We start from the raw sequence: 26,472 nt of genomic DNA on the forward strand, positions 1-26,472 counted from the left end.
TTTAATAATTAACATGAAAACCCTAAACCCTAAGAGTATCACTGTGAGGACGTGTTTAGAGGCATCAGTCAAGATAGGCCCTTGTTCCACCAGACTTTTCACAAATGTCTACTAATAACTATGTAGCAGTGTGTCAATTTTATAATCTAAATAGATCAGTACTTAAAAAAAGACAAATCAGAAACTGAGCCTGAGAAAAAGATGTTTTCTCCAAGGTCAAAAAGCTGATCGGCGGCTGACGAAAAAGTATCTGTCACTAAGTGCTGGAAGCCTACATGTATTCTTTGAAGCCAGTGTGGGGAAAGGCAGGCTCAGGTCAAAAAGGAGCTGCAGCAATGACAAATATAGCTACAGAATACATTTGTAACTGAACAAGTATTCATGATTTCTATCTGGAATTTTCTTTCAAAACCAGTTGAAGCCTCTGGGACAAAACCCCAAATGAATACCGTATTTTTTAAAATAGTATATTAATTAACCTTGAAGATTACACTAGATTCATACATAATTTTCTTCCTACTGAATTGTTTATAAAGTGATATCTTGTCAATAGCCTAAAACTTGACTCGATACTTCACTGACAAGAATTCACCTTTACTGTTTTGACAGGTTGTGCCAGTCTTTTAAAATCCTATTTTGGAGTTAACACAGTTATGGTGCTGCCCTGGCATTACTCTAGCTGTAAATCACAGGCTTTCTTCAAGAATCCTCTTCTGAGTTTGCAGAACCCCAGAACTTCTTTCCTTCTCCAAAGCTGCCCAATGCTTCTGTAAATGGAAATGCTGATTTCCTGCAGTGTAGGGACGGAGTCTGGAAGGCAGAAAAGAGATCCAGGTCCCTTTCTGCTGCTGAACTGTCCTCCAGTAACACCTTGTATTCTTAACTGTGCTATGGAAATGAGAACCACATCTCAAGCATGGGAAAGACACCCAGAGATCATTCCCAGCCTTGTCACCAACTAGTGAGAAACCTCTGTGCTCCCAAAGCACATTCAAAGCCCTTCGCTGTCTGTGGCAGATGGAAATCGTTGCCTTTCCCTTCCACCATCACAGAACTTGCGTGTTTGGCAATTGCACCACATGACCATCTTTTTCACAAGGCAGGCTGGGGTCCTGCTCACAACATGCACATCCTCTGATTTTGTTTAAACTGGCAGAGCAGAGCATTCTCTGCCAAAGGTGAGTAATGTCAGCATCAACTGCAAGATAGCAGACAATGCTAGGCACAAAATAGGAGAAAGGTTCGTGATGGAGGGTAAATTTGAGAGGGCTGTAACACACATGTCACATGCCTCAGCCTGTTCACAGCACACATAAGCTTGCATAACCAGAATGCATCACACAGGGCAAAATAACTGATGGTGAGCTAAATTCAGCACTAAATTCAACACTGAGCCCGTTACTTTCTGCAAACTGATTAATCTAATTCTTGGCCTATCATTAATAGCATTTGTTTACACAGTCCACCGCTCTCTCCTGATCCTATCACAATCTGCCTACTTAATAATCTATCACCTGGTACATAACTAACTTGACCAGTGCTCACCAAATGAGGAATTTTTCTCAAAATGGCAAACAAAACATATGAATCTTACACATTTGTGTTCAGGATTTTGACTTTGTGTAAATCTAAAACTTGATGAAAATGCAAATCTCCATGAAAACAGAGATGTTACATATATATTAATATGAAATAAATTAAGTACTTCTGATATTCTTAGGTGATGTACACAGAGTGGGAAAAGTGAAAGCAGAATGCAGTCTTTGTACAAAATCATACATTGATTTTTTAAAAAATGCACTACATTCTTCCATAGAAGGTACTCTAATGTCTATTGATTAATAACTATCTTAAAAAAAAATATTCCCCTTTGATAAAACTGCTTTTAAACAGCTGTTGTATTAAGGTTTTTCTTGACAATGAAGGTTGATGGGTAAGGTTGCATCTTTTCTGTTAAAAAGAAATCAATATTCCATAACCTCAACCAGAATTTCCTGGCTTCAAAAAACTCTGGGGAACCTTTCAAATTTAATGTCAGATGCCTTTTTTCCCAAATATCTTTTTCATCTATGTTTATAGATTTACATGAAACATAGACATTATTTTTTTTTTCCCCCTAATGTAAATGTCTTTAAACAAACTGATGGTTTATCCATTTAGTGTTCATGCTATCTGTAGAATATTTGAAAGAAAAGAAAATTTTACTAGAGCTCTGAAGTCTTTTTTGGATAAAACAGCACACCACAAGTTCCCCAAATGCAAGGGCTTGTCTGCTGGAAACATTTGTGGTTCTCCTGTCCATGTTTTCCAAGTGAATCCATATGTGGTGTGTCTTACTGCCATCACGAAAAAAATGCTCAGTTTCACTAGGGGGCTCTAACAGAGTGTCAAAAAATGTTGGCAACCTAACTTAAATATATATTTTTCTGGCATTCATATTAATTTCTATGACAGCAGAACAAAGGACTGGAGCAATACTTTGATATTATTCCAGAAGCATTGTATAATCAGACTTAAAAACCACTACACTTGAGTAGGAGATGTAACTCGGCTGAATCACTTACACCCGTTTTCTTTTAGAGGTCTGAGTTGAGCTTGGGCACTGCTCTTCTGCCCTGGGTACTCTCCCCAGCACAACACCTGGCGCTAAAGGAGGTCAGCAGGCACATACTCACCCGCCTCAGAAAAACCCATTTAGGCAGCACTGAGACAACATCTGTATACAGTGGGTGCTGGTGAGAGGGAGCCAGAAGTGACCTCGTGTGAGCCTGCCCCAAAGCAACATTGCCAATTACTGTCTTGATTATCAGAGTTATAGAATTCGCAGTCCTTGATTTTGTGCCTCAGGAAACACTGGAATTAAAATTGCTGAGCAGAACTTAGTCACTGGTATTTGGTTAGTTATTTCAACCTCTAAACACTTCAGCCTTAAGAGTTCAAGTAAGTTCATGTTCAAAGGATCTCTTAAAAATACACAGCTAAAAGTTGAAAGACTTGCTGGAGATTCCAATTTCTAAGGATTATTTCCTGTTTACTTTTCATACCAGCTAGCTGAATTCTCACATTTCATCTTGGAGGCAGGACTCAACTGTCTGTAGAGGACATACTTTTTTTTCTTACACTCAAACAGGCAAACTCAAGATAGACTCCTGGCTCTGTTTACTAAAAAGGTAGAGCAATAAACGTGAGGTAGAGAAAGCTGTCTTAGGAGAGAGATGTGGATTGGAGCACAAGGAACCCCTTTGTTCCAGAGTGTAGGAATCAAAACACTGAAAATGCTGTGGTATTTTGGGTATTATCCAAAACAGCAGAGCCGCTAGTGAGAAAATGAAAACTGATCCATTTCAGTTGAACAGTCTGTACCTTTTATGCTACTACATTAATGCACAACAATCCAAAGGCAAGAATCTGGAGCCCTTAGTCTTGCTTCTCACCAAACTAGGAGTTTTACACTGCTTATGAAATAAGACATGTTTTTGTTGATGTTTTTAAAGACAGACGGATTACATTCAACCATGGGCCACAGGAAGGACGACAGAAAAAAAAAATAAAGGAGTTTGTTAAGACATTGACCTCTCTAGAAGGACTGTAAGGGCTTGAGAAACTACCAGAACAGAAGTTCTCCCCAACATAACTTAACATTAGCAGTGGTACATTTTTCCATAAGCTGCTGTACTTGCACCCTTCCTGCCGCCACTGGCATACTCCTTCTCCAGCTATTATGTGGAAACTATTCCAGGCTGACAAGAACATCTATCTGTGCATACCCAGTGACTGCACACTGTTTCACTTGCAAATAAAAGAGGGTAAATGTAAAACCAGTGGGTACATTGAGTATAAGGGCAGAGCACTTCTGTTGGTTCACTAAAAAAAATTGCCTTTAAAGAGAAAGAGTACTTGCATTTTTGCAATAAAGATTTGAATCAAAATGTTTTGAACAAAGGCCCTCACCAGTAAAAATGAGACTGTCCATGTGTGAATTGACATGTAAACATGGTTTTCAAAGTATCCTCATAACTTTCAAAGCCTTCACGGATTACAGGAAAAACACAGTAATATGGCAAATGTTGTAAGTCTCCAGAGTAACTCTTATCCCATTTATGTTTTGATTCTGTCACCACTATCCATCTACCCTTATCCTGAGGCAGCAATGAAATACAAGACTCGTTTCAAGCATGGAGGAGCAAGCACAGTACTTTGAAAGATATAGTTAACTAAACTGAGCCTGGACTACCATCAGTGCATTAAAGGTTTTGCCGATTTTAATCCAAACTCACACTGCTACAGCTCTTTTGGAGCTTGTATTTCCTTAAACCTGTGGAGAGTGACCAGAGCATATGGCAAAGCAATGAAACTGCCAAATTTTAGGTATTCTTACTTTGACAATCAGTATGGGAAAAAATGGTGAAATCAATATGGGAAAAAATGGTGAAGGTTCAATTCACAAAGGGTGCATTGTGTCTGAGTCACACATGAACCCCCAGGTAGATTTTTCATCATGTCCACATGCTTGAGGAATACTGTATTCCAAAACCCCGAAGGTTTTGAAGGTAAGAATTAAGACATGAGAAGTTTTCACGTATGACCCTACTATGCCAGCAGAAGTTTATTTTCAATACTACTTATTCAGAAACAACAATCTACCTTAACCTATTTGATATTTTTCCACGGCACTTGGAGTACGATCAGCAAAAATCACTGATAACAAAAAATACACCCCCTTTAAAAATTGTATCTGCAGTTGTTTATTAGCAACACCCAACAATATCAATTCTATACCTGCAGAGGCCTTGATTGTTCATCTGACTTTCCCCTTCTAGGGCAAAAACATTCTGACTATTATTTTCTCAGAAAATGTAATTTTGGTTGTTTTCTGTTTTTAAGGATATCGCAGAAGTAAGAAGGCAAACAAGGCTGAGAAGGGAAACCAGTATGCACAAATATTCTCCAGTTAATGTATACGTCATTTTCGTTTGTTAGGGTCAAAAGTTTATCTGGTTGCAGTTAAAAAGCTACAGAAGGAATTGGAGATACAATCTTTTACTACAGTTATCTTTTTAATCCATCAAGTAAATGGATGCAGAATGCACACTTGCACACGTGAGGAAAATGCGGATGAAATTGTTATACAAAGGGAAATAAAAGAGAAAAACGTTTGGCAGGCCAACCTAGTGCAAGGGATATCACTGAAGAAAGAGGTTTGGATTTGCTGCATGGGGAGGCAGGTGGGAAGGGATATGAGATGGGCAGGCAACGGAGGGACAGGCTGGCAGTGCCGTGCAGCACAGCTCTTCCCTCCTGTTAGCGAGCCAGCCAGTCTGGGAAAACACTGCCCTGTCTGTGCACAGCACACTGAGTAAAAAACCTTCTTTGTCTCCTCTACAGCATGTTTCTGACTATCTTTATGTCATGAGGGACACTTCGTGATGTTAAATTATACATAAATATCAAGTAGAACTTTCTGTCAGGAATGAAAAGCTAATCATCCAGTAACATGATTTAGTGATACTCATAATCAAAACAAAGAATTAACCACTACTGTTTGAGCAATTCAAACTGTGCTTTCTGTATGAGTTCATCTCTACTGACAAAGAATAATAGAGGCTTAACAAAATGTTCTTCTTCCTGGGGCAAGGGGAATGCAATATTTATCTGCAGTGGTGTCCAGGGGGACATCACATGCCACAATCAATCACCTCACAAAGTAGTACGAAGTAAAGTGGTGGCAATTTAGATAATAACATGGAAAACTAGCTTACAAGAAGAAATAAAAAGCTAACCAAATTAGAAAGTTCCCAGTTTTATCAGCTCAAAGGATTACCAAAACTCACATACTTAATTCTGCCAGCTTTATTGCAATTTTTTTTTTTTTTTTTTTTTTTTTTTTTTTTTTTTTTTTTTTTAAGCTGTGGAGGTGCCTGGAATAGAGTCTATAGTTAGGCATGAAACTACAGAAACTTAAAATTAACACAGATTCTTTATTTTCTCTCAAAACAGACCATTAATTCTGAAGTCTCCTGAATTCTCTGTGTGGTAATACTCTGACAAGCTTTCAGACATTTCTAGTAAAGAGTTCATCTCTGAATGAAACCTGGGGAATGGTAGTTCTGCCTTTTTGCTTTTATGCTTCTTCAGTACTAAATGCCTCATGTCCTCTTACTTAAGAACACAATCTTTGGAAACATATGGGAAAAATCTTTTAGTGAAGAGAACTAGGATTGCTACAGAAAACACATGGAAGTAAGCCATGACAGCAATGAGACTGGAACAGAAATGATACGCCACTTATTTACTGCCCCTCTGCTTTTCCACCTAGAATCACACCTCCTTTTTTGGGGGACTCTCTGGTTGATGATGAATACCAATTTAACTCAGCATTTTGAGGGTGCCACTCACTATAAAAGACAGCTTTCTCTTCATGTCCTTTCTAAGGGGTAAATAAATTCAATTACCTCATTATAATACCTCTCCTAGTACTGCAGTAAAATGCTTTGCTCAGTATTGTCAAATAAAACTCAAACACATATACACAAAACCTGGAACTGGTAAAGTGCTTAGGTTTTTCTTTCAGAAAGGGAGTTTTTCTGCAAGGACTGGAGATTCTTCAGCTTCCACAAGTCTTGTAACTCATCATATACACACACACCTAAGACTTCTTGTCTGCTATTAAATCCAAATATCAGAATACAGGACTGTAAATTTGTTCAATACATTTCATCTCTCTACAAAGAATACAGCAACAGCTTTAGTCCACTGAGATGGAAAGTTCCCCCAGGGTCGGCACCAGAGAGGTGCAGCAGTAGGAATGGGGTGCCAGTCAGTTCCACAGTACGGTCCCTGCCTTGTGAGAGAACTGAAGAACTTGCCTCCAAAGAGCAGAGGAGTGTGGAAAGGGGACTGCAGATTGGGATGAGAGACTTATGATGCAACTAAACAGATATGTAATTTAATCATACCCATGTTTCTGTACAGCTAACTCTCACCAGAAGTTATGCTACTGTGCAGTCAAAATATTTGAACAAAAATATGAATACCATACAATCCTAAGTCACAGACCTTCATTTTAATTTTACTCTCCTTGTATAAATCAATGTATTGATGATTATGTGGAGCATACATTGAAATTATGATTAATGACACTTAGTCAAGTGGATCTATATCTAAGAAACTCATCAAAGGTAGAAATGTAACTAAAGTGATCTGTCTACAGTGGAATTCAGCATGGTGTTTTCTCCTGGTATATTGCTAATATTTAAGCCAAGTGCATAAAAACTCTTCTGTGAGGTAAACAAAAAATCAGTTGCACTACTTCTAATGAATGTTGGTTAGAAACATAATACAGCTTTAATTAGCTATAAATTGATAAAGATGACTCAGTGAAAAAAAAAAAAATAGTTGACTGGTCAAATCATAAAGCATATTCAGGTTTGGTAGAGACTCTCTAAGACAGCTGTACTTCACCCTTTTCCACTATGCTAAAATGCATTACTGAGGCACTGGGGATCCTTTATATAAAACTACACAGGATGTTTTTGATGGCTTAGCATATAAGGGAACGGTCACATGTTGATCCTGGCAATTCAAAGTACGCAGGAATGCAGTCACCTTGCAGTCCCTGAAGCAGGGCTTCAGGAGCAACACTTCAGAACTTGTTACTCTCTTACAATCAATGCAGTGAGATAACACATTGCCCATCCTCCCCTTTCCACTAAATCAAATGGTGCTCCTTATAGAAACAGAATCTTTATGGCAGAGGGCTCTTGTCACAGGGAGCAGCTGGCTCTTACATGACCCAGGACTTTAATGTGGCTGGACAAGCAGAGCAAGGCTACAATGGAAGCACTTTTAGCCAGATATAACCAAGTATCCACTTACTGTTGGTTGCATAACATATGGCGGATGAGGCATCCATGAAGTACTCTGGACCTGCACATCAAATACTTTTAATTAGCATAGAAAAGTTTAAAACTTAAAGATTTATTTGAAAATATCCTCTCTATTACAACTGAGGTGCTAATTTTTACAAAAGACTTAAGTCTTATAGCTCAAAACAAAATTAATTTACATTTCATAAAGCTATTGACAAAGGAAACAGCTTTCAAATTTCATTTGATAATGTTTTTCACCAAAGCCAGAAGTCTGAGTGATTGCACCACTTCTATGAATCACAACACTTTATCTCATAAAACAGTCTTCAATATTCCATGTTGTCCTATTTTTTCATTTGCATTGTCTGCTTTCATCCATCAATATAATCATGAACATGTCATCCAACCGACAGTGCAGGAGACATAAAATGTTCAAAGTTTATTTTCAAAAGTATCTTTATGAAGTTTTAAAGGTATAACATTTTCAGAGACCCCAGAATGACTTATTCTGTTTCTGGTAAGAACTAATTCAGAGTTTTTGAAAATTATTATAATTGAAAGCTTTCGGCAAAGCTGGCTTAAGAAGTCTGTGCCTCCAGGACCATTCTTAGCTTCAGCTAAGATCCTTCAGCTAGATCCTGGGGTCTTTTCCCACCAGAACTCCATATGCATCACCAAAGACCTTCTTTGCTGTTCTGCCTTATGGCTGCTATGTAACATATTTCAAGGATTTAACAATTTTACTAAGAATTAAACACACTATAGAGTGTTTACATATTTGTGGTGGCATCTCTGAGCCGTAACTCTCTTTTCTGCTATGTTTGAGAGTGGCCCACATGCTAGCAGAACTCAGGCTCAGCCCCAAGAATTGTGTATTTCAGTTTCCTTTTGCATCAGTCTGTCACCACAACACACAAGTACACAAAAGATGTAGCTGTGCTAGAGCCATTGGATGACACCTCACAAAGATGGCTGTGTAGCACCTCAGACTGAGCACGACCAGGAATAAAAAAGAGAAAGCTACAAGGTCCCACTTCTCCAGATGCCCTGTGATTTTGTTCAAGAAGCAAGTGTTGAGAATTAATTGCATAACAGTGTGCTCCAACATTTGTATATGTTTCTGAGCGTCTATTTTTTGTTGAAAAGCAAGTTCAGCAAAACATTTTTAGAACCAAAACCAGCACACCCACATGCAAACACACTTCAGCTACAACATTTTCTGCTGTGAACCCCCAGGAGCTAAAACACACTAGAGCTGATACATCTTGCTGCTTCTCATTGCTCCCACTCTTGTAGCACTGCAGCTCCTTCACCGTGCCAGGGCAAATGTCTTTGGGCTTACACTGCAAACTATCTAAGGAAAATGATACAGGTTTAAAAAAAAAAAAACAAACACCACCACAAAAAACCAAACCAAACCAAAAAACAAAAAACCCCAAACAAACCCACAAAACCCAAGAATGGTTTTGGTGCACAAACATGAAACCACAAATTGATGCAACAGTTCAAACCAGAATGGGAAAAGGGGAGCAACTGTGAACTGTGGAGCAGTGATGAAAGTAAGTGGTTCAATGGCCTGAACTCAGTGGCCTGAATTATTACGGCTCTTAAGCCAGCTTTGCTACCAAGAAAATAGTGTGTGAGCTGCACTTGTATATCTCTGGCATTGGCTTTTCTTCGGCGCTGCCATTACTGAAATTTACTGAATTTACTTCATCAAAACAACTTTTGTTTGGCAAGTGTTACATAGCCATCTAAAATAAAATAAAAAAGTCAAAGAGAATTAAAAGAATCTTTTACCTTTGAAGATCAAGTTTAAAGTAGAGTAACTCCCCAGAATTACCTGTAAGCAGTACCATACCATCCGCAACCCCCCATCCCCAACAAACCAACCCTAACATTAAGAACAACCCACCATGCAGCTTTGAAAGTTTGGATGGCTTATTCCAGGTTAGACTCAGGGATGGATAAGCACTGATGGCACAGGAGAGAAATAACTAAAATTGGAAAATGTATAGTCAATGACCAGCTTCTGTGAAGTGATAAGTTCCCTGACAATGGCTAATAATAAAAATATACAATCTGTTTTTGACTTCCATCTCAGAAAGCCAAAACAAGGCATTAATTTCCCAGTGGAGATCTGAGAGGGATATACTGACAAGAGAAATTCTGAATGACACGGCATGTGGCAGACTAAAGAATGATTTGAGGATGCCCATTCTCAAGTAATTTGTTTTGTCAGGGGCTATTGGATAAAAATTAGTACTTTTAAAGGATGCAGTTACTGGGAAAAAAATACAGCTGGGGTCAAAAGGTCAAAGTATAATGCAGTCAACATAAATTATTTAAAAACAAAAAAAAAGGACTTAAAAAGTTTTGGCTAATGAAGAGGAGCCAAAACGAGGAAACAGTTCAATAATAATGGTAAGCTTTCGGTGTTGTCAACTGGAAATTCAGCAAAATGCTGTTTATCAGAGAAGCTGATTGAAATTAAGAATTACGGCGGCTTTCATTACTGCTGTAAAGAATGCAGAAAACACTTATAACCCTACCCAATGATACCTGAATATTACTGGAGAGCCCTTTGTTTTAAGTGTGACTCAAGAGTGCAAGCACTCACACAGTTTTCTGCCTTCATCCACATCCAAAGCATAATTAACTGGGAAACACAGTAGACAAGTGCATTATCTGACGTACCTGATATGTAGAGACAGGGGAAGCAGCAATGAATGGCGTGATTGATGTCTGTGGAATCATGCGGTTTGTTGGAATACTGTACGGTGAAGAATAAAATCTGCAAACAAAGAACAAAAGCGAGATTTTTTTTGAACCTTTTGACTACTTAGGCTCTGACTAAATAATTCACTGTCCCCTGGGCAAAGACAAAAAGTGTCTACCCAGGTAATCATGTCCATCTATTTCCAAAACCACAATAAAAAAGATGTGATGGCTCCATTGAGCAGATCTTGAAAATGGAAAGGAGGTGGAATATTTACACAAAGCATATTTTTTTTTCACTTCAACTAGCACAAATATAGAACTTCACAATATAAGAAGCAATTATCTGAAACGCAAAGACAGCTGATTTTCCTGGGCACTAGCTAGTGAAAGGAAATTTCGTACATGCTATTGAAGACAACATTACTGATTTCATTTTTACACAGTATACTGTTTTCTTTTCATATCCTAGCGCTTCAGTGCTGAGAATAACACATTTTATATATATGCCTGAATTATTTTATTAAGGGGTGGCTACAAAAACTCTGGCTGAAATTTTCATATTCATCTAGGCAGAGAGCAAACCCCCCTTTTCTGGTGAAATGTATCAGGAATTACGAGGCTAAATGCCCCAGGCAGCACTGAAAAGCTCAGATTTAGTCGGTTTTATTTCCACTGTTGTATACTATGAACAGAAGCTGCACCATCTCTTGCTTGATGGTAATAAATGTTATATTCTTTCTCCTTCCCTGTGGGTTAATGATTTTAGATAAGATTATCACTTGGAAAATATCCTCACTACCACTGGATTGTGTTAATACTTAATATGTGTGTGCTTGTAAAGATTTTTGCATTTGTCCTTTTTGCAGTTTTTACTGTAAGCCAGAACAATAAAATTGCTTAAAAAAAGAATGTTTGTGGTTTTACAGTTGTCTAAATGCCCGTATTTTGGACTCAGAAACACTCATGTGCAGTGTTCTTTTGTACGATTTAAACCTCATGTAACTCTTTCACATATAGGATGCAGCAGTAAGTAACAGAAGATTCTGCACAGTGAAGTAGACTGCATTCTCTCTCTTTTTATATTTTTTTCACCTCCCTACTCTGAGGCAATCAACAGTAGCTTTCCATGAGAGCTATGCAACAACAAGAAAAAAAATCATTACTGCTGTTTAAACAAGTGCTCTATTTCCTGATCGCCCTGGCATCACAGATTTAGTACTAATCAGTCTAGTTCAGACTGGATGCATTCATTCTGGATGCAGGCTCCAATAACCACCGACTTCAACCAATAGCCTTGGAAAAACAGGCTGCTCTCTTTGAACGTTGGGCAGAAACATTCAAAGTTAGGAGGGGAGAGGGAGACAGAGAAGCAATCATTTGTTCTTTCTACTCCAAATCAGATTTTAAAATGCCAAAAGCAGCAGGTGGCATCTGAGTGATTTTTTGTTTAATAGAAATATAATGCTATTTTAGGACCACTTATCTGTCCTCACAATTCTCGCACAGAGACTATTTTAAAATTGTGCCTTTGTCCAATTTTATATATATCCTATTATGAGAACTTAGAGGCATTTGTATCCCCATGCTTGTATCAAATATTAAATTCACACAACACCAAGGGAGAAGAGATTTTTGCACCACTAGGCAGGTTCATCTATGGCACTAGCATGTTGCATGCTATCTAACTCCTTTTACAGGATACTCCTGCATCCAGATCAACGTTAACCAGAAATCACTAGGGCTATGCTCTTGCTAAGTGGATCAACTAAGAAATTTCGTGTGCAGCAAATGAAAATAGTCCAATGTCAGACTGACAAAATTTAGTCTATGGGTAAAATGTGTAATGTGTAGAAATACATATAAACTAAAAGATAATATAAAACCAAAACTCTTTTGAGAAAACCACACATTTTCGTTCATTCTTTTCTCATTCCTTTCATAAACCTGGCACTGGTGCTAGGCTCCTACTCATAACCATGTATGAACCACTCAGACAAAGACAAGTACAGGGAAGAAACAACTTTCCATTTGAAAGTAGTGCTGACTCTTTGGAATAAACTCTCCAATAAATCCCAGCAAATACTAACAAATTTACAGAAAATGTGTGCTAAGCCAAGAATTTGACAGACAGCTTGCCATTTCAGTTTCAGCTTAGAGATGCATTTATCTGAACAGTACACAAGCCTGTAGAATATATACTACGGTAATGTGGAAAATACAGCCCTTCCAACAGCCCTGCCAATACCATTTATCTGTCGCCATTTGGAATGCTCTCAAATAAGCATCAAATAAAACATACTACCAGGACACTCAGCTGTACTGGAAAATTCGTGCCCAAGGGCATCAAGGAAGAGAAAGGAAGAAACTCTGATGCTGCAAATGGCAACACATGAAAATCCTGTTCATATATTTCAGTTTTAGTAATAATGATAATAATAAATCAAGTGTAACAATCTCAGTCACTGCGAGAGGCTGCAAAGAAATCATTTTGAAGTCAGGAATTTCTTACATCAAGAGACAAAGGCTTGTCTTCTTCCCTCAGTGCCACTTGTGGCCAAAAGGATCTAATAATAAAAGATGTGGATGTCTCTGCCGTATGTGAAGCACAGTGGTGAGGTGAGGATAGATTATCCTTGCTGGGGACGGACTCAAGGAGAGCCACCCTCAGGTATAGGATGCTCAACCCGCCACACTGCTGGAGTCATTTGCTGCCAGGGCAGGGCTCATTGACAAAGAGGGCTCAACACGCCCTCACTCATGGGACACCAAGGCTTCTCCCTAAATTACCTTTACATACAGATGGGCTAATATTCTCATATGTAACCATCTTAAGTGGAATGCTGGAGACAAGGGGACCATAAACACAAAACCAGAGTGGCCTGTTCTAGCACAAACCCCACTGCATGACAAGATTTGCAGCTGAGGACCTTGCTATATTCAGTCTTTCCCTTCTTTTTTTTCTTATTGCTTAGGGAGAGGTGAAATGAGGTGGAAGATGCATGTTTTAAGTTCATTCAAGGGAATACAGGATTCTTAGTCATCAGAAAATCTACATCAGAAAGAGGACTGGAAAGAGATAGGAATTGCATTGGCTTTGACTTGTTTCAGACATACTAAATTATGCCTCCAAGTTTCCTGGCATTAAAATGCACAGTGTATCTAGTACGGTGCACTAGGTATTATGAGAGGTGTAGGCTTTGTGGTGTGGCTGAGTTGTGACCTCTAAGAAGAGTTCTTCAGAAGGCTCAGCTGCATTTTCTGCAAATGCAGTTTGCATCCTTACATTGGTTCGTGCAGCTTTTTGCAGTTGCAAGACAGTGTCCCTGCTCCTCAGCTGCAATTGCAATGCGAGGAGCACAACATGCAGGTGGCAAGGGCAAGGCAAAATGGACATCACCCTTGTATTAAAAATAGACTTTTTCAGCATGGCTAGACTCTATAAACAAAGGGGAAACTCATCACTAGTAGGCGAAAAGATGCTCCCGGAAGTTCCCGAAGTGGGGTTCATAAGGGGCTCAAAGGAGCACATTTTTAAGCAATGTTGAAAGAAGCATATTTCTGGTACATCATCAGGCACACAGAGGCAGCACTTAACAACAGCTTCTGTTGCTTAACAGACAAAGCACATACACCCGCGCTACACCAACCCTCCCTTTGCATTTGGGGACTGCATTATCTGCAGTGTCTGGTCACTTTTTCCCTGCCAAAAAGTAGGGAAAAAAAAATCCATATGGTTCCCATTCTACTGGGGAATGTGCAAGCTTCCAGACAGAATCTGCACAAGAGCAAGATCCTATTTGCACTGCAATAAACACCATTTGCTCATGCCTCGTGCCTGCGGGCAGTACCGAAAAAGTTAGGTTCATAAATAGTATCCTGGGGCTCACATAATGTAAGAGTATTACCAAGCATTATCAAGGCAGCAATTTTCTGTTGCAACAAGGCACACAGTCAGATGTTGGAGTTGGAAAAAACCTATCTGAATATTGAGGCCATTGGCCAGCAAATGCACAAAATTGTCCCCCAGATATGAGATACTAAACTGAGATACTAAACTGATACAGTACATTGCAATCTTCATCAAATGGCCAGGAGGACTCCAGCGTCAGGAACATTTTAAATGATCTTCCTTACGGTGCAAGTACAAGAGCTCTATCCTGATCCTTGTATGAGTGCATAAAACTACTAAAATAATGTTAATGCTACAGATTGAAAAATCAATAGCATATTACAATAGGCACACTGTTCCCCAAAATAAAACCTGGGTACCTTTGTAAACACAATTCAGAAAAGGCTGATTATAAACCAAAAAAAAAAGGCAGAGTGGTTGCCAAGTGAGATGATCTTATCTACTGAAGTGTGTGCTTACCATATCTTCAGTATCTCATACTGCAATGCTACGGTACACTACAGGCTGGATTCTCCACTCCATTATACCAGTTTTATGTTGACGTGACTCCACTGGATGCTTAAACAGAGCTACACCAGCATAAAAACAATATAATGAAATGGAGAATCAAGCTTTACAATGTAATAGACTCAGAAGAAAATCATCTATTCCTTAGTGGGGAAAAAAATCATACTCATTTTAGTGAAAGCCTCTATCACACTCTCTTTAATTTTATTCCTGCTATAGATTTTCAAGGCAAACATGCAGTTATATGGTAATAAAAGTGATAGTACAACACGATGAACAATAAGAACCTACCTTTTCATTTGGAAACAAGAGTCCAGATTCTTCCCTGAGGTTTGGTTATGGCACAACTCAAAACCTAATATAAACCACGCCTCTTGAGGAACTGTGAATTTTAAATACCACCCTGTGACACCAGCTGCAGAGACAGGTTCCTCTAGTAAGCCTCCTTTCTCCACATAATCCTCTGTGGACCTAGCAACTTAGATGCATCCAAATGCATCTATCAACCTTATAAAGACCTCAAGTAAATGTCAGCACATGCAGTTATAATATTTCTTTTTAAAATTTGTTGGTGGTTCATAACTCTTCTGAATTATCACTTTGACCTGGCATCTTTACATTTCTCATCCCCAGACTCAGTTCACCAAGTTCCACCATGGTGACCCCAGCTGAATGCCACAAGGAAAAGGCCTTTGTTTTACAGGTCTTTGGGTGACATCGCTCCACGCAAACCTTAGCGGCCCGGCCCGCATTACAGCCAAAATGTTCTGCGCCCTTTTAAGCACAGGGTGGGTGTGGGCACAGCGTCAGCTCTGTGCTCACTTCCACACTGCCCTCCCCATGAGGAAGATGCCCCTTTGCTGAGTTAACCTGTGTTACTTCATAGAGCTAAAGAGCCTTTAAGCCTCTTTCACCATGGCCACACACCAAGGGCTGTCTCTTGTGTCAGCAAGCAACAGATCACATTTACACATTTCACAAGCAAAATATCAAGAGGCTCCCAGACTTTACCAAAATAAAACTCCTGAGCTAGAGTTTCACTGTACTGGCAAGTGAACAGGCTCATGAAAAACAGAAAAAACTTAAAACTACAGGGTATGTAGAGATTACTGCGTGAATGTCTGGGGAGATTTAAAAAATCCTGTTGAACCAAAAGGGTCCTGGTGATCCTTTTTGATCACAAATGAAGTTCTCACCACAAGAGCATTTTGAGTGACGGTTTAGTCTTCACAAAACTGAAAATATTTTGACACTTTAGAAAAAAGACATAATTCAAAGTAGTAATTAATTGTGACTCTTAGAGAGATACCTGGTACTGTAATTTAATTAATTTCTTGCCTTAAAAGTAAAAGAATATTTAAAAAATTGCAGAACTGAAGTTCTCCATTGGGTATAATTTCTTTACCCAATGATCAGTGACAGCACGTTCAAACAACTGAGTGACCAAGCCACCTGAGCAGCCTAAACACCATGGGTGTTCTTTGATATAAGTAATGTCTGATACTGAGATAACCATCAATTCAAAGGAATGATTCTTGAATTGAAATTATATTAGTCTCAATGGATCATTCAAACTACGGTTTCCAAAACACTCCTACAACCAACATGCAGGAATTTATATGAAAAAAAAAAAGCCAGTTCTCCACATGAAACACTGGTGGATTATGAACCAACGATGTTTTTATTTGTAGATTATAACATTTTACCAGCTGAAAAGTAAGACAATAGAGAAGAATGACTCATTTGGAGGTCAGGGAAACAGAAGCAGAGAATTCTGAAATCACAACTATGAACAAGCTTTCTATTCTTCTTAGTTTGGCCTCTTCCTCCACAACACAGGAATATCACAAGTCCTACAAAATTACTGCTTGTAAAGGAAAATTAGACAAAAGTAGACCAACTATTACTACTGATTTTTTTAAAAACTACTTGGAATGTTTGGTTTTTTCCCCTAAATGCTTCAACTAGCCCTCACAAATATTTAACAAATAAATCCATTCTTATTTGTATCAATAAATGCTCCCCTTCAGCTGGAGAACACAGGTGGGGGTACACACGGAATTTGATAATCATATCATACATCTCTCTGATCAAAGAGTGACTGTCAAAGAGTTCAGGGATGAACTTCCTGCCTCTTTTCAAATTGCCGTTAACATAGTTGAAAAGAGAGCTAAATTTCTAGGATATGTTTTTCTAGTTTATGAAATAATTGGAAATGTAATCATGCAGGTAAATAATATGGTGATGTAATTTCACTGCTCAATTTAAGAAAAAAATTGAAAAAATTGCAATTCCTTGTGTCAGCAAATGGTAGCTGAGAAATAAAGAAGAGTGTTGCTCAGAATTTTACCCTTAAATCCCATCTGCTTGCACGCTAATTTAAGGCTTTCTCCCTATCTGGCATTTTTATTCAGACAATGCCATGGAAGGCAGCCAGCCTGCAGAAAGAACCCCAGATGAAGTAACAGCTCTATTATTCAAAATACACTGGAATCTTCAATGATTATCTTAACAAAAGCCAAGTCAGTAAAGGAAACTTTGCTGGTTTCCACTTCATGACAGAGAGAGATTAAAAAGACATCTACTAACATTTGCCAAATAGACATGGAAACTATTAGGAAAAACAACTTCCCATTCAAATGGATATTGCAAACAAGAAGGCATAAAAAGAAAAGGAAAACTAAAGAAGAACTAGACAATATAGCATTATATGCTTCAGACAAAATATGACTGACTGGATTTGCTTTTCAAAAAGTTTCACTACAGAAAGAGAAAACAGAAGACGACATTCAAAATAATTTTTAAAAAGACATAAGAAAACATGCATTTCTTACCCATTCTGTATAGCAGCTGTTGGATCGTAAGTCAAAGCCATGCCAGCCTGCACATAGTTAGGGAAGAAAAACAGATTTTTACTATTATTGCAGGAAAAGAGGGGAAAAAAAAAAAAAAAAAAAAAAAAAAAAAAAAAAAAAAAAAAAAAAAAAAAAAAAGAAAAAAGTAATGAAACATATTCAAAGCCAATATGGATAAAAACTGAATTCAACTTAAATAGAAATCTAAATTCTCAAGGGAAGCTCAGATGGCCCAAAGCAGCATGGACAGATTGGGTACCTCCCCAGCCTGAGAGATCACTGAGAAACAGATCTGTTCATTCTGTTGGTTGTCATATTTCTATAACATTTAGGGCAAATGGTGCTTTTGTTGCACCAGTATCAGTTAATAACTCCACTGAGATCAATGCCTTTACAGCTTATTACTCATTATAACAAGACAGGCCCAAAACCTGCTGTTGCCTGTGAGATGGGTGGTTGGTAAATATGCCAAAGCCAACTTCATGAGAGCGTCACAGGAAGGAGTCTCACCTTTCCTATAAAGGTCACACCCTCTATGACCCCTGCCTACCATTTCCCTGGGGTGTAACTTGTACTTAGAGTTAATTCATTACCATGAGACAAGAAACAAAAAATGGACTGTGAAGCAGAAAGGCTTGAGCTTTCAAACAAGGCTTTTAAAATACTTCAGAGGTCTGGACAGCAAAAGAATTTGTTAATGTGTTACGCAGAGCTTTTCAACTGCCATTTACCACCAGGCAGACCATGACCTGTACGAAAGGATTTGGCAGTGTCAAAACATTGTCCAGTTAACAACTGTCATCACTGCCACCATTAGCAGACGTATCCACAGGTACCACAGGAAAGGCAGTGAGAGAGCAGGGCTGCAGACAGAATTAAGCACTCCACCTTATGCTCCAAGATAGCAGTCAGGGTCATGCAGGAAAGACCTTTCCCCCCCCCCAGCACTTACTTAGAGACATGGAACTGACAATCTCTCCTCCCACATACTGCATTTGCTTTGACTTTTTGCCTTCCTTATCGATTTTCATCCCTCTCTTTGTGAAATGCTTTCCAATATAAGACTACCAAGAGATGGGAAGAAGCTGTCCTCTGTGCAGGGTAAGAAGCATATGGGAGAGAAGCTCTATTGGTGCAAGGTGCAAAAAATGCCATGGCACCATCCCACCCCAAGACACTGTACTCCTCTTCAATTTTCATACACATCCTATGCTTGTTGCCTGAGACAGTCAGCATTTTCTTCAAAGACAGATGCTTTACCAATCACGTGGCATTGTCCCTGTTCCTGCTGGGAGATTTTCCTGCTCCTAAAGCCATCTACCAAAGTACTTTTGAATAATGGCATCAGACCCCTTCCAGATGGCTGTGCAGACAGGTCAGGAAAGTGTTTGGGCTTGGCTGGTTCCCAGGCAGGCAAGTGAGCATCCAGGGTAAATGCACTGGTGATGAGCAGGCAGAGTGGGCAGCATTCCTGGAAGAGCTGGGTTAGCCCAGCAGCTGTAAACTGGTCTAAGAGGAGATGGTCCCAATTTCCACAGGCCAAAAATAATTTCTAATATGAAAGGCCAGGTTTCACGTTACCTTATGCCGCCAAAAAAAAGGTTCGTGCCCTTATTAAATTTGCATATTTGTCTCATTATTCTTTTAAGCAGATGCTAGGGCAAATGTTTTGCTTTAGGAAAATGCCATTGTCTTAATAAAATATGTAGTCTCTCTCAAGCAAAGGATAATTCAGGAGACTAAGTCCAAACACATGTGGCTCTTTTTGAAAGAAGTATTGATTTTATACAAAGAAAAATAAAATGGCTATTTCTGCAAGTTTAAAATGTCAGAGAACTGAATTTAGGTGGACCCAAATCACTACTAATTTTGATGTAAGATATAAATTAGCTTAGAAAATCATAATCCCTTGCTTATCTTGGTTTTATATTCTTATGTCTTATGCATGCTCAGCACATTGTATTGTTTAGTAAGGTTGCATTTATTACTAATGGAAATTTATAAATTTCCAAACAAAGGAGAAAAGAAAACTTTTTGTCTGCAATACATTTTTGAGGGAACATACTGTCTTGTTTTTCTTTCCCTTTTCAGCACATATAAAATTTGTTATTGATCTCTTTTTCTATTCCTGCACCAGTGAAGACAATTTAAATATTATGTACAAGCCCTAGAGGGACAGAAAAATTAATTCTAACAGTTTTTTTTTTTTTTTAAATGCTCTTTAAAATAACTTAAGAGATTCTCTTTAAACTGAGCTGTTTACATTTTACTGTTCATCACACATCTACTCAGACTAAGGGAAAAAACATAATTTCTTGGGAAAGGACAGAGCTTGCTAAATTAAGAAGTTTCTAGATGTAGTTGTCCTTAGAGTTGCTGGATTGGGGCTCACTATATCCTGCAGCTTGCATTAGTGACTGGGGGATAAAGTGGCAACAAGGTAAGTGGGTCTGAGAGGAAAAGTGAAGATAAACAACTGGTCTTATTTTAGGCTCTTTGACATAAATAAGAATGAAGGTGCAGGAATGAAAATCTGCAGCAGCTCTTTCACTCGCTGCCCTTGTGAGACCCGCAAACATGTTTGTGCCACTTTAATTTACTTTTTTCACGGCTATTTGAGCACATGGTCATGGCATGGGCACCCAGCTCACCCTCCAACCCCATCACACCCAGACCTGTGTGTAAGTCCATGCAGACAAACTGCAAAAACTCAGTTCTCGATATTGGTATTAAGAAGAGGGGGCACAGCTGTGATCCTGAAGGGTACAAAATATGAAAGGCTAAGCACTCATCTCCTCCTTACCCATGTCCTATATCCATAGTGCACTGAACCAGAATCTGTTCAAGTGCCTCAGCAGTGACCACCATAAATACCAGCATCACATTTACCAGTAAATGAAAAGTTTCACATTAGACAAATAGGGCACAGCGTGTGGCAATATGTGCATATGGTAACCACCGACGGCTGGCCCAGTAATATTGATAATATCCCCTGTTGCTGCATAGCCTTAAACAGCTGCTATTTCAAATAGCTGCTAACACAGGACTATTTACTTCTTTTTCATCGAGTTGTATAATTTCTCCCTACAAAATTATGCTGGCTGGAAGCCCAGGAGTGGCAACACTTAGCCTGGACCAGTCAAAGATTTATGGTCTGAAGCATCCTCATTCATAAGGAATAAAAACTGATGAGCAATAATAACTTACTGGAAAATTGTCTGAACTTTCCCCCGTAGCAGACAATCAGGAACTCCAAAAATACCAAATGCAAAAATTCTGTGTGAGAGAGGTCTAGCTCATTCTGTTAAAATCAGAATTGAATATCGCTGTCATAGTGCTAACACAGGCTGAACTATAGCAAGCACTGGCTGATGCCTCTATAGCAGCCCTCTGCTGTGCTGAGAGACTGTTCTCTTCTGGGCCTTTTCACCCACTGGTTTGCTTGTGTCGGTAGAAGGAGAGGGTCTTATTCCTTCTTATAGTGCAATTCCTGATAAAATGGCACCTGAGGGAGTGGCACTGATGATGGAACGCTACTTTAGGAAAGTATTTGTCGGATAAAACTTCTCTAAAGGAACAACTGAACCACAGTTCTCATGCCAATCAGCCAGATAATGGCCCTAGACTCAGCTTTTGAATGAAAGCACACTAACAGAAATAAAGGTCATTCTCAATGACTGCTGGTCTGTTCAGAAAGTCAGGTGACATAGAAATTAACCCAGTTTGTTAAAAATATTGATTTTTTAAAAAAGATTACTTAAAATATATGTGTTTATTTTTCTTTCTTATTTTTCCCAGAGCGTCTGAACTTAAAGGACATGAGGAAAGAATGAATGATTTTGTTATTTTTTGCTGCAGTTTTTTTAACTATTGACATCAGTAAAAGAAATTCTAAGAACTAGAGATTCAGTCTGCACCTGTCATTAAATTTAAGCTCTTTCATTCAATAAGGAGCAGGAAATATCAAAAAGCCTCTGGAAAACAAGGGTTTCCTCAGGAAGTTTGAAGGCCTTTTGTTCAGCACTTTACTGTGAAAATTTTTCTATGAGAAAAGATAAGATGTTCTGTTTCTGGTTTGATTTTTTCCCCCCCCTTTGTTATGATTTGAACATAAATGATCAGCTCTTCAATATAATTTGAAATAAAGTGGGTTTATAATTTCTCTACCCAATCCCTGTGATGTCTCACAAGAATAAAACTTATCAGTGCAACATGTCTTCCAGCAAACATAAATACCTGTAAATTACCAATTTCTTCTGTGCATCTTCTTTGCAGCCCAGCATCTTCTGTGTTGCTGGGAAGCTGCTTTCATGAACGGCTGCACTATCATATCACCATCTACTCTCAGCGTACGTGTCTTTCTGACACTGTGCAAAAATTCACCACAATATTGACCTGCTACACAATGTGCTATGCCTCCTCCTCCTCAGGGGTGAGACCTCCACATCATCTCCTCCAGCCTCTGCCCAGTGCAGGAGCACCTCTGCAAGGGGAGGCTGCTGCCACTGCAGGATCTTGGGCTGTGCAGGAGGCCACAGTCCATTGGAAAAAAATGGAGAGGCCTGAAAATTAAAAAGGGGTGAAATCCATGGATGTGGTGGGTTTTCCAAGCAGAAGGCCCCCTGGGTTTCACCTTCTTAAGGTGAGATTTGGAAAGGTAAAGTTGTACACTTGCACTTAAAGGATTTCTGTGGTGAACTGACATGGGAGTCAGACTAAAAGAAAAGTCTCTCTTCCCCATCTCCACTGACTTAATACCTTCACTCTCGCACACTGGAGTACTTCCATCCCAGGGCATGCTCTTGGCTACTACAGTGGAATCAATTGAAATTTCAACACTCAGGTTCCTGTACTTGTTTTGTTTCCGTCACTAATATCTGCCCAGGCATCACAACACAAGGATCTCTTGTGCCCTGACAGAAGATACCCTTATTGAAATGCTTTGAAGAAAGAAGAGAGAGCAGGGAAACGAAATCATCAACCCAGACAAGATTCATGCAAAATACCGATTCAATAAAATAAGCTCAGTCACCAGTAAAGTTAACTTGGCAGAATTCCTTTCTTTGATTATTCAAACAGTTCTGACAGAAATATTCAACATCATTAGAAATACTTCTGAATTTAATTGTGAATAACACCCTCCCCAACACTTTTCTTTCCTAGAGAAGGAGAAATCTAGAATATAAGTGTAACAACTCTCAGATATCTAGATGCATATGAAAGGAATGGAGCATTTCCCAGTGATGTGTGCTCCTTAATCACCTGCAGATTCTGAGGGAAAAAGCAGTTGTGGAGAGAAAAAGTATATACTATTGAGGTCAAACTTAGGAAGTGATTCAGGAGCCTCAGAACATTGGAGACTGCACTGATAAACACGATAACAAGTTCAGACACCCAAATGAATCACAAAAACCCCTTTTGTCCTACAGAACTGGAATGGAAGTCTGACATATACAGCTTCTGTTCTTGGGATTGAGTCATTTTCTTCCCACTACAACTAATCTTATTAGTTAAAATACAAGTGCCAGAGTCTACAAAAATTGAAAAAAAAAAAAAGAAGAAAGAAAACATATATAATACAATTATTCTGTTTCCACAGCCAGTCTATACATATAACCATGCAATCTTCAGGTCTATGAACTGTCTGCTTTCGGGGATCTGGCACACCCATTTTGCCATCGGTGTGATCCAGTGCTGTATCACCTGTGTATTACACTCACACCTGCACACAAGATGCGTGTGCTGCAGTGAGCTGGGAAGACATCTGAGGATGGCTGGCAGCACTCCTGATTTCTGCTGGGGATACAGTATGTCCTATCCCTGTCTTCAACATTTGTTTATTCTGCCTAAGAAAACACTGTTGTAGCAGCAGAATTTGGAGGAAAACCCCGCTGCAGGAAAATCTCCAGGGCAAGTGGCATGACATTTTTCACCAGAGAAGGAAATTCAAAGCTAAAATGAAAACAAAGAAAACTAATCTCTAAGAACAAGTACATTGCTGATTCTATTTTAACCAAACCACGGCCCTTTTAAAATCCGGATTGCAGTGACAGTGATTTCACATAAACTATTGGTTTAAAATATTTTGTGCACTTTTTAAGCTCAAAATCCAAATTGGTCTTTAGTATTTGTGCCACTGAGCATCTTTTAAAAATGTTGCCCACAGCAACAGCACCTTGTGTCATCATTCTAGATCTTTTCACCTACTGGTCAATTATCTTTTGCCCTTCTCTTTCTCCCTCTCAGGTTCAATGCCTCTCTTTTTTAAACTAAACTTTTGTTGAAAATAAGCATGCAAAGTGCCAATGTTTAACTCATAGGCATGCTAAATTTATATAGTAAATGTATTTGCGGGTGGTTTGCATATGAGGGTACTAATGCTTATCTCAACAGAACTGGGAATTGCCTCTCACAGCAAAGGAAAGCTACTTGTCTAGGTATAAAATACATCTGCCCTAGACACTCAGGATTATGGAACACAACTAACCTATCTCCTTGGAAGCATAAAAACAATCCATACCTGAGTTATAAATAGGCCTGGCACAGAACTACCAATCATTTCTAAATGCATCTGCTGGTAAAGAAGGGACCATTGGCACCAGGATCAACTGCTTCAGCCCTTCACTGGTACTGACTTTACAAAAAATTTGGGAAGTGTCTCAAATAACCTATTGTATGTTTTTCTCTCTAAATTCCTGTTTGCATTAGGCAAAGTTGTAATGAATAGTGAATAAAAAGAGAAACTGTAACAAAAGCAACATTCCCAAACTACCAGATCATTTTATTTTTATAAGAAAACATTAAAAACATACTTAATTCTTTGGATATTCCACAAACTAAGTTTGAAAGAAAACAAAGGAGAAAAGACTAAGGAGGAAGAGAAGAAAGGGAAGAAAATGAAGGTAACTTATTGGCCCTTTAGAAATAAAAAATGTAAATTAGATTATGGAAGCAAAAAAGCAATTGATGGAAGAATTATTAGACAATTCAATGACAAGGGGATTGTATTCAATGGTGCATCTCACTGTTGTGATAAATGCAACGATACTGTAAGGGTGGTACTCTCTTACAAGGCAATGCAACTCTTTAAATAGCACAAATTTTACAGAAACTTGCAAATGAAATATTAAAGAGTTCAAAATACTGTGACCTTTAAAAATCCTTAATCACTTTGGACTGACCAGATGTAGAAAAGCTACAATTTCTAGAAGACAGTAATAAACTTTAGGCAGAACTCTCCCTGTATACCAGGTAATTTTCAAATAAACCTGCTCTTAAATACATGTATCAAAATATGTTCTTTCTGAATAACAATAACAATAAAGCTTTCATTAAATCTGCAATAGAAGATTATCTTGCAAAATTTATGTTGCAGTTTTTAATCCGATCTGATCTCATTTTGTGACTACACTTGAATCCCTAGGTGCATTTTTGACAAAAACATTTTTGGGGATTTATGTCACCCACCTCTAGGCTTGTCAGTTGCAATTTGGAGGTAAATTGAATCAAATATTTTACAGACAGAATTTGAATATGATTATCCTCTATCATCATCTCAATACAATCTTGCCAGGTTAAGCTTCAAAACAGAGTGCTTAATTAAACCCGTGTGAGGAGAAACTAGCCCAAAAAAGAAATTACTGAACATTGTGCAGAAAATATATCGGTTGCTGGGTCAGAGTTTCACTGAAAATATTTCCAACACTTGCAGGTTTCACTGCACATTTATTGCACCTGTCTATTAGATACCTAATTTGACAGCCGCATATAAAGCCATCACTGACATAAGTGCTCAGCTCTGTCATCCAGAACTGGTCAACCATCACAAACACTAAGTTAAATGTCTCAGTAAATCTGCTGAGCATTTCCTGAGACTCCAAACAAGAGTGTAAGGGTAATAACTAAAAAGCGTTATTTAAGATCTGGCATTCTTCCCTGGTGACAACTGGCCAAGTAACCAAGCACCTAACCCACCCCCTGCCCCAGATCTCCCAAAAAGCCTTCGAGAAATTCAGTGTATTCCTAAATATTTAACTTTAAAAGGGCAGGCAATTTAACATCCGATCAAAGTATTTCTCTATGGTTATGAAGCTATCAACCAAGATGTAAGATAGGAATAGGATTTTCTATTGCTTTCTGCAGTATGACCTAACAACTTTACAAAAAAAACAAATCCTGTCTTACAAAATTCCATAGAAGCTCTTCATAAAAGAGAGCAAAACCTCTGAGAACAGCATGACCAGAGACATAACACTACAGCAAACCTGCTCTTCCCCACTAAATCTCCTGCCATTCCCTCCCTACAGCAGTGTACTGGGCACAGCTGTCTGTCCATACTCTGCATGCTCAAGTCTGAGGCCAGTGGCAGAACTGTTGCTGCCATTTCTCTGGGACCCGCCCTTCCAAGAAACAATCCTTATGCACTCTCAGTGCTAATGCTGGTTAAACCTCAGATGTTTTAGAAATGCCCTTCACAAAAGTATTCAAGAATGCAAAGGCTTATCTGAACAGCAGCCAAAATACATCTTGGTCTAGATACCATAGGATTTGGCCAGGGTGGAAACCCTAAGGGAGTAATCTCTTGGATGCTGTTTCAATACTTTTCTTTGGG

General features: G+C 38.7%; 1 protein-coding gene across 8 annotated transcripts in view; it reads right to left on the reverse strand.

Annotated features, from left to right (window-relative positions):
* RBMS3 (RNA binding motif single stranded interacting protein 3) overlaps positions 1 to 26,472 on the reverse strand; it is a 706,233-nt gene that overhangs the window by 61,323 nt on the left and 618,438 nt on the right. For all 8 annotated transcript variants that reach the window (XM_040055262.2, XM_040055272.2, XM_040055279.2 and 5 more), the window contains 3 exons: positions 17,841 to 17,887; positions 10,566 to 10,662; positions 7,876 to 7,926 (listed from right to left, as the gene is read on the reverse strand). In XM_040055262.2, coding sequence (XP_039911196.1) covers positions 7,876 to 7,926; positions 10,566 to 10,662; positions 17,841 to 17,887 — 195 coding nt within the window. The remainder of the gene's footprint in view (positions 1 to 7,875; positions 7,927 to 10,565; positions 10,663 to 17,840; positions 17,888 to 26,472) is intronic.

The sequence above is a fragment of the Hirundo rustica genome, chromosome 1, assembly GCF_015227805.2.
Source record: "Hirundo rustica isolate bHirRus1 chromosome 1, bHirRus1.pri.v3, whole genome shotgun sequence".
Lineage (NCBI taxonomy): Eukaryota > Metazoa > Chordata > Aves > Passeriformes > Hirundinidae > Hirundo > Hirundo rustica.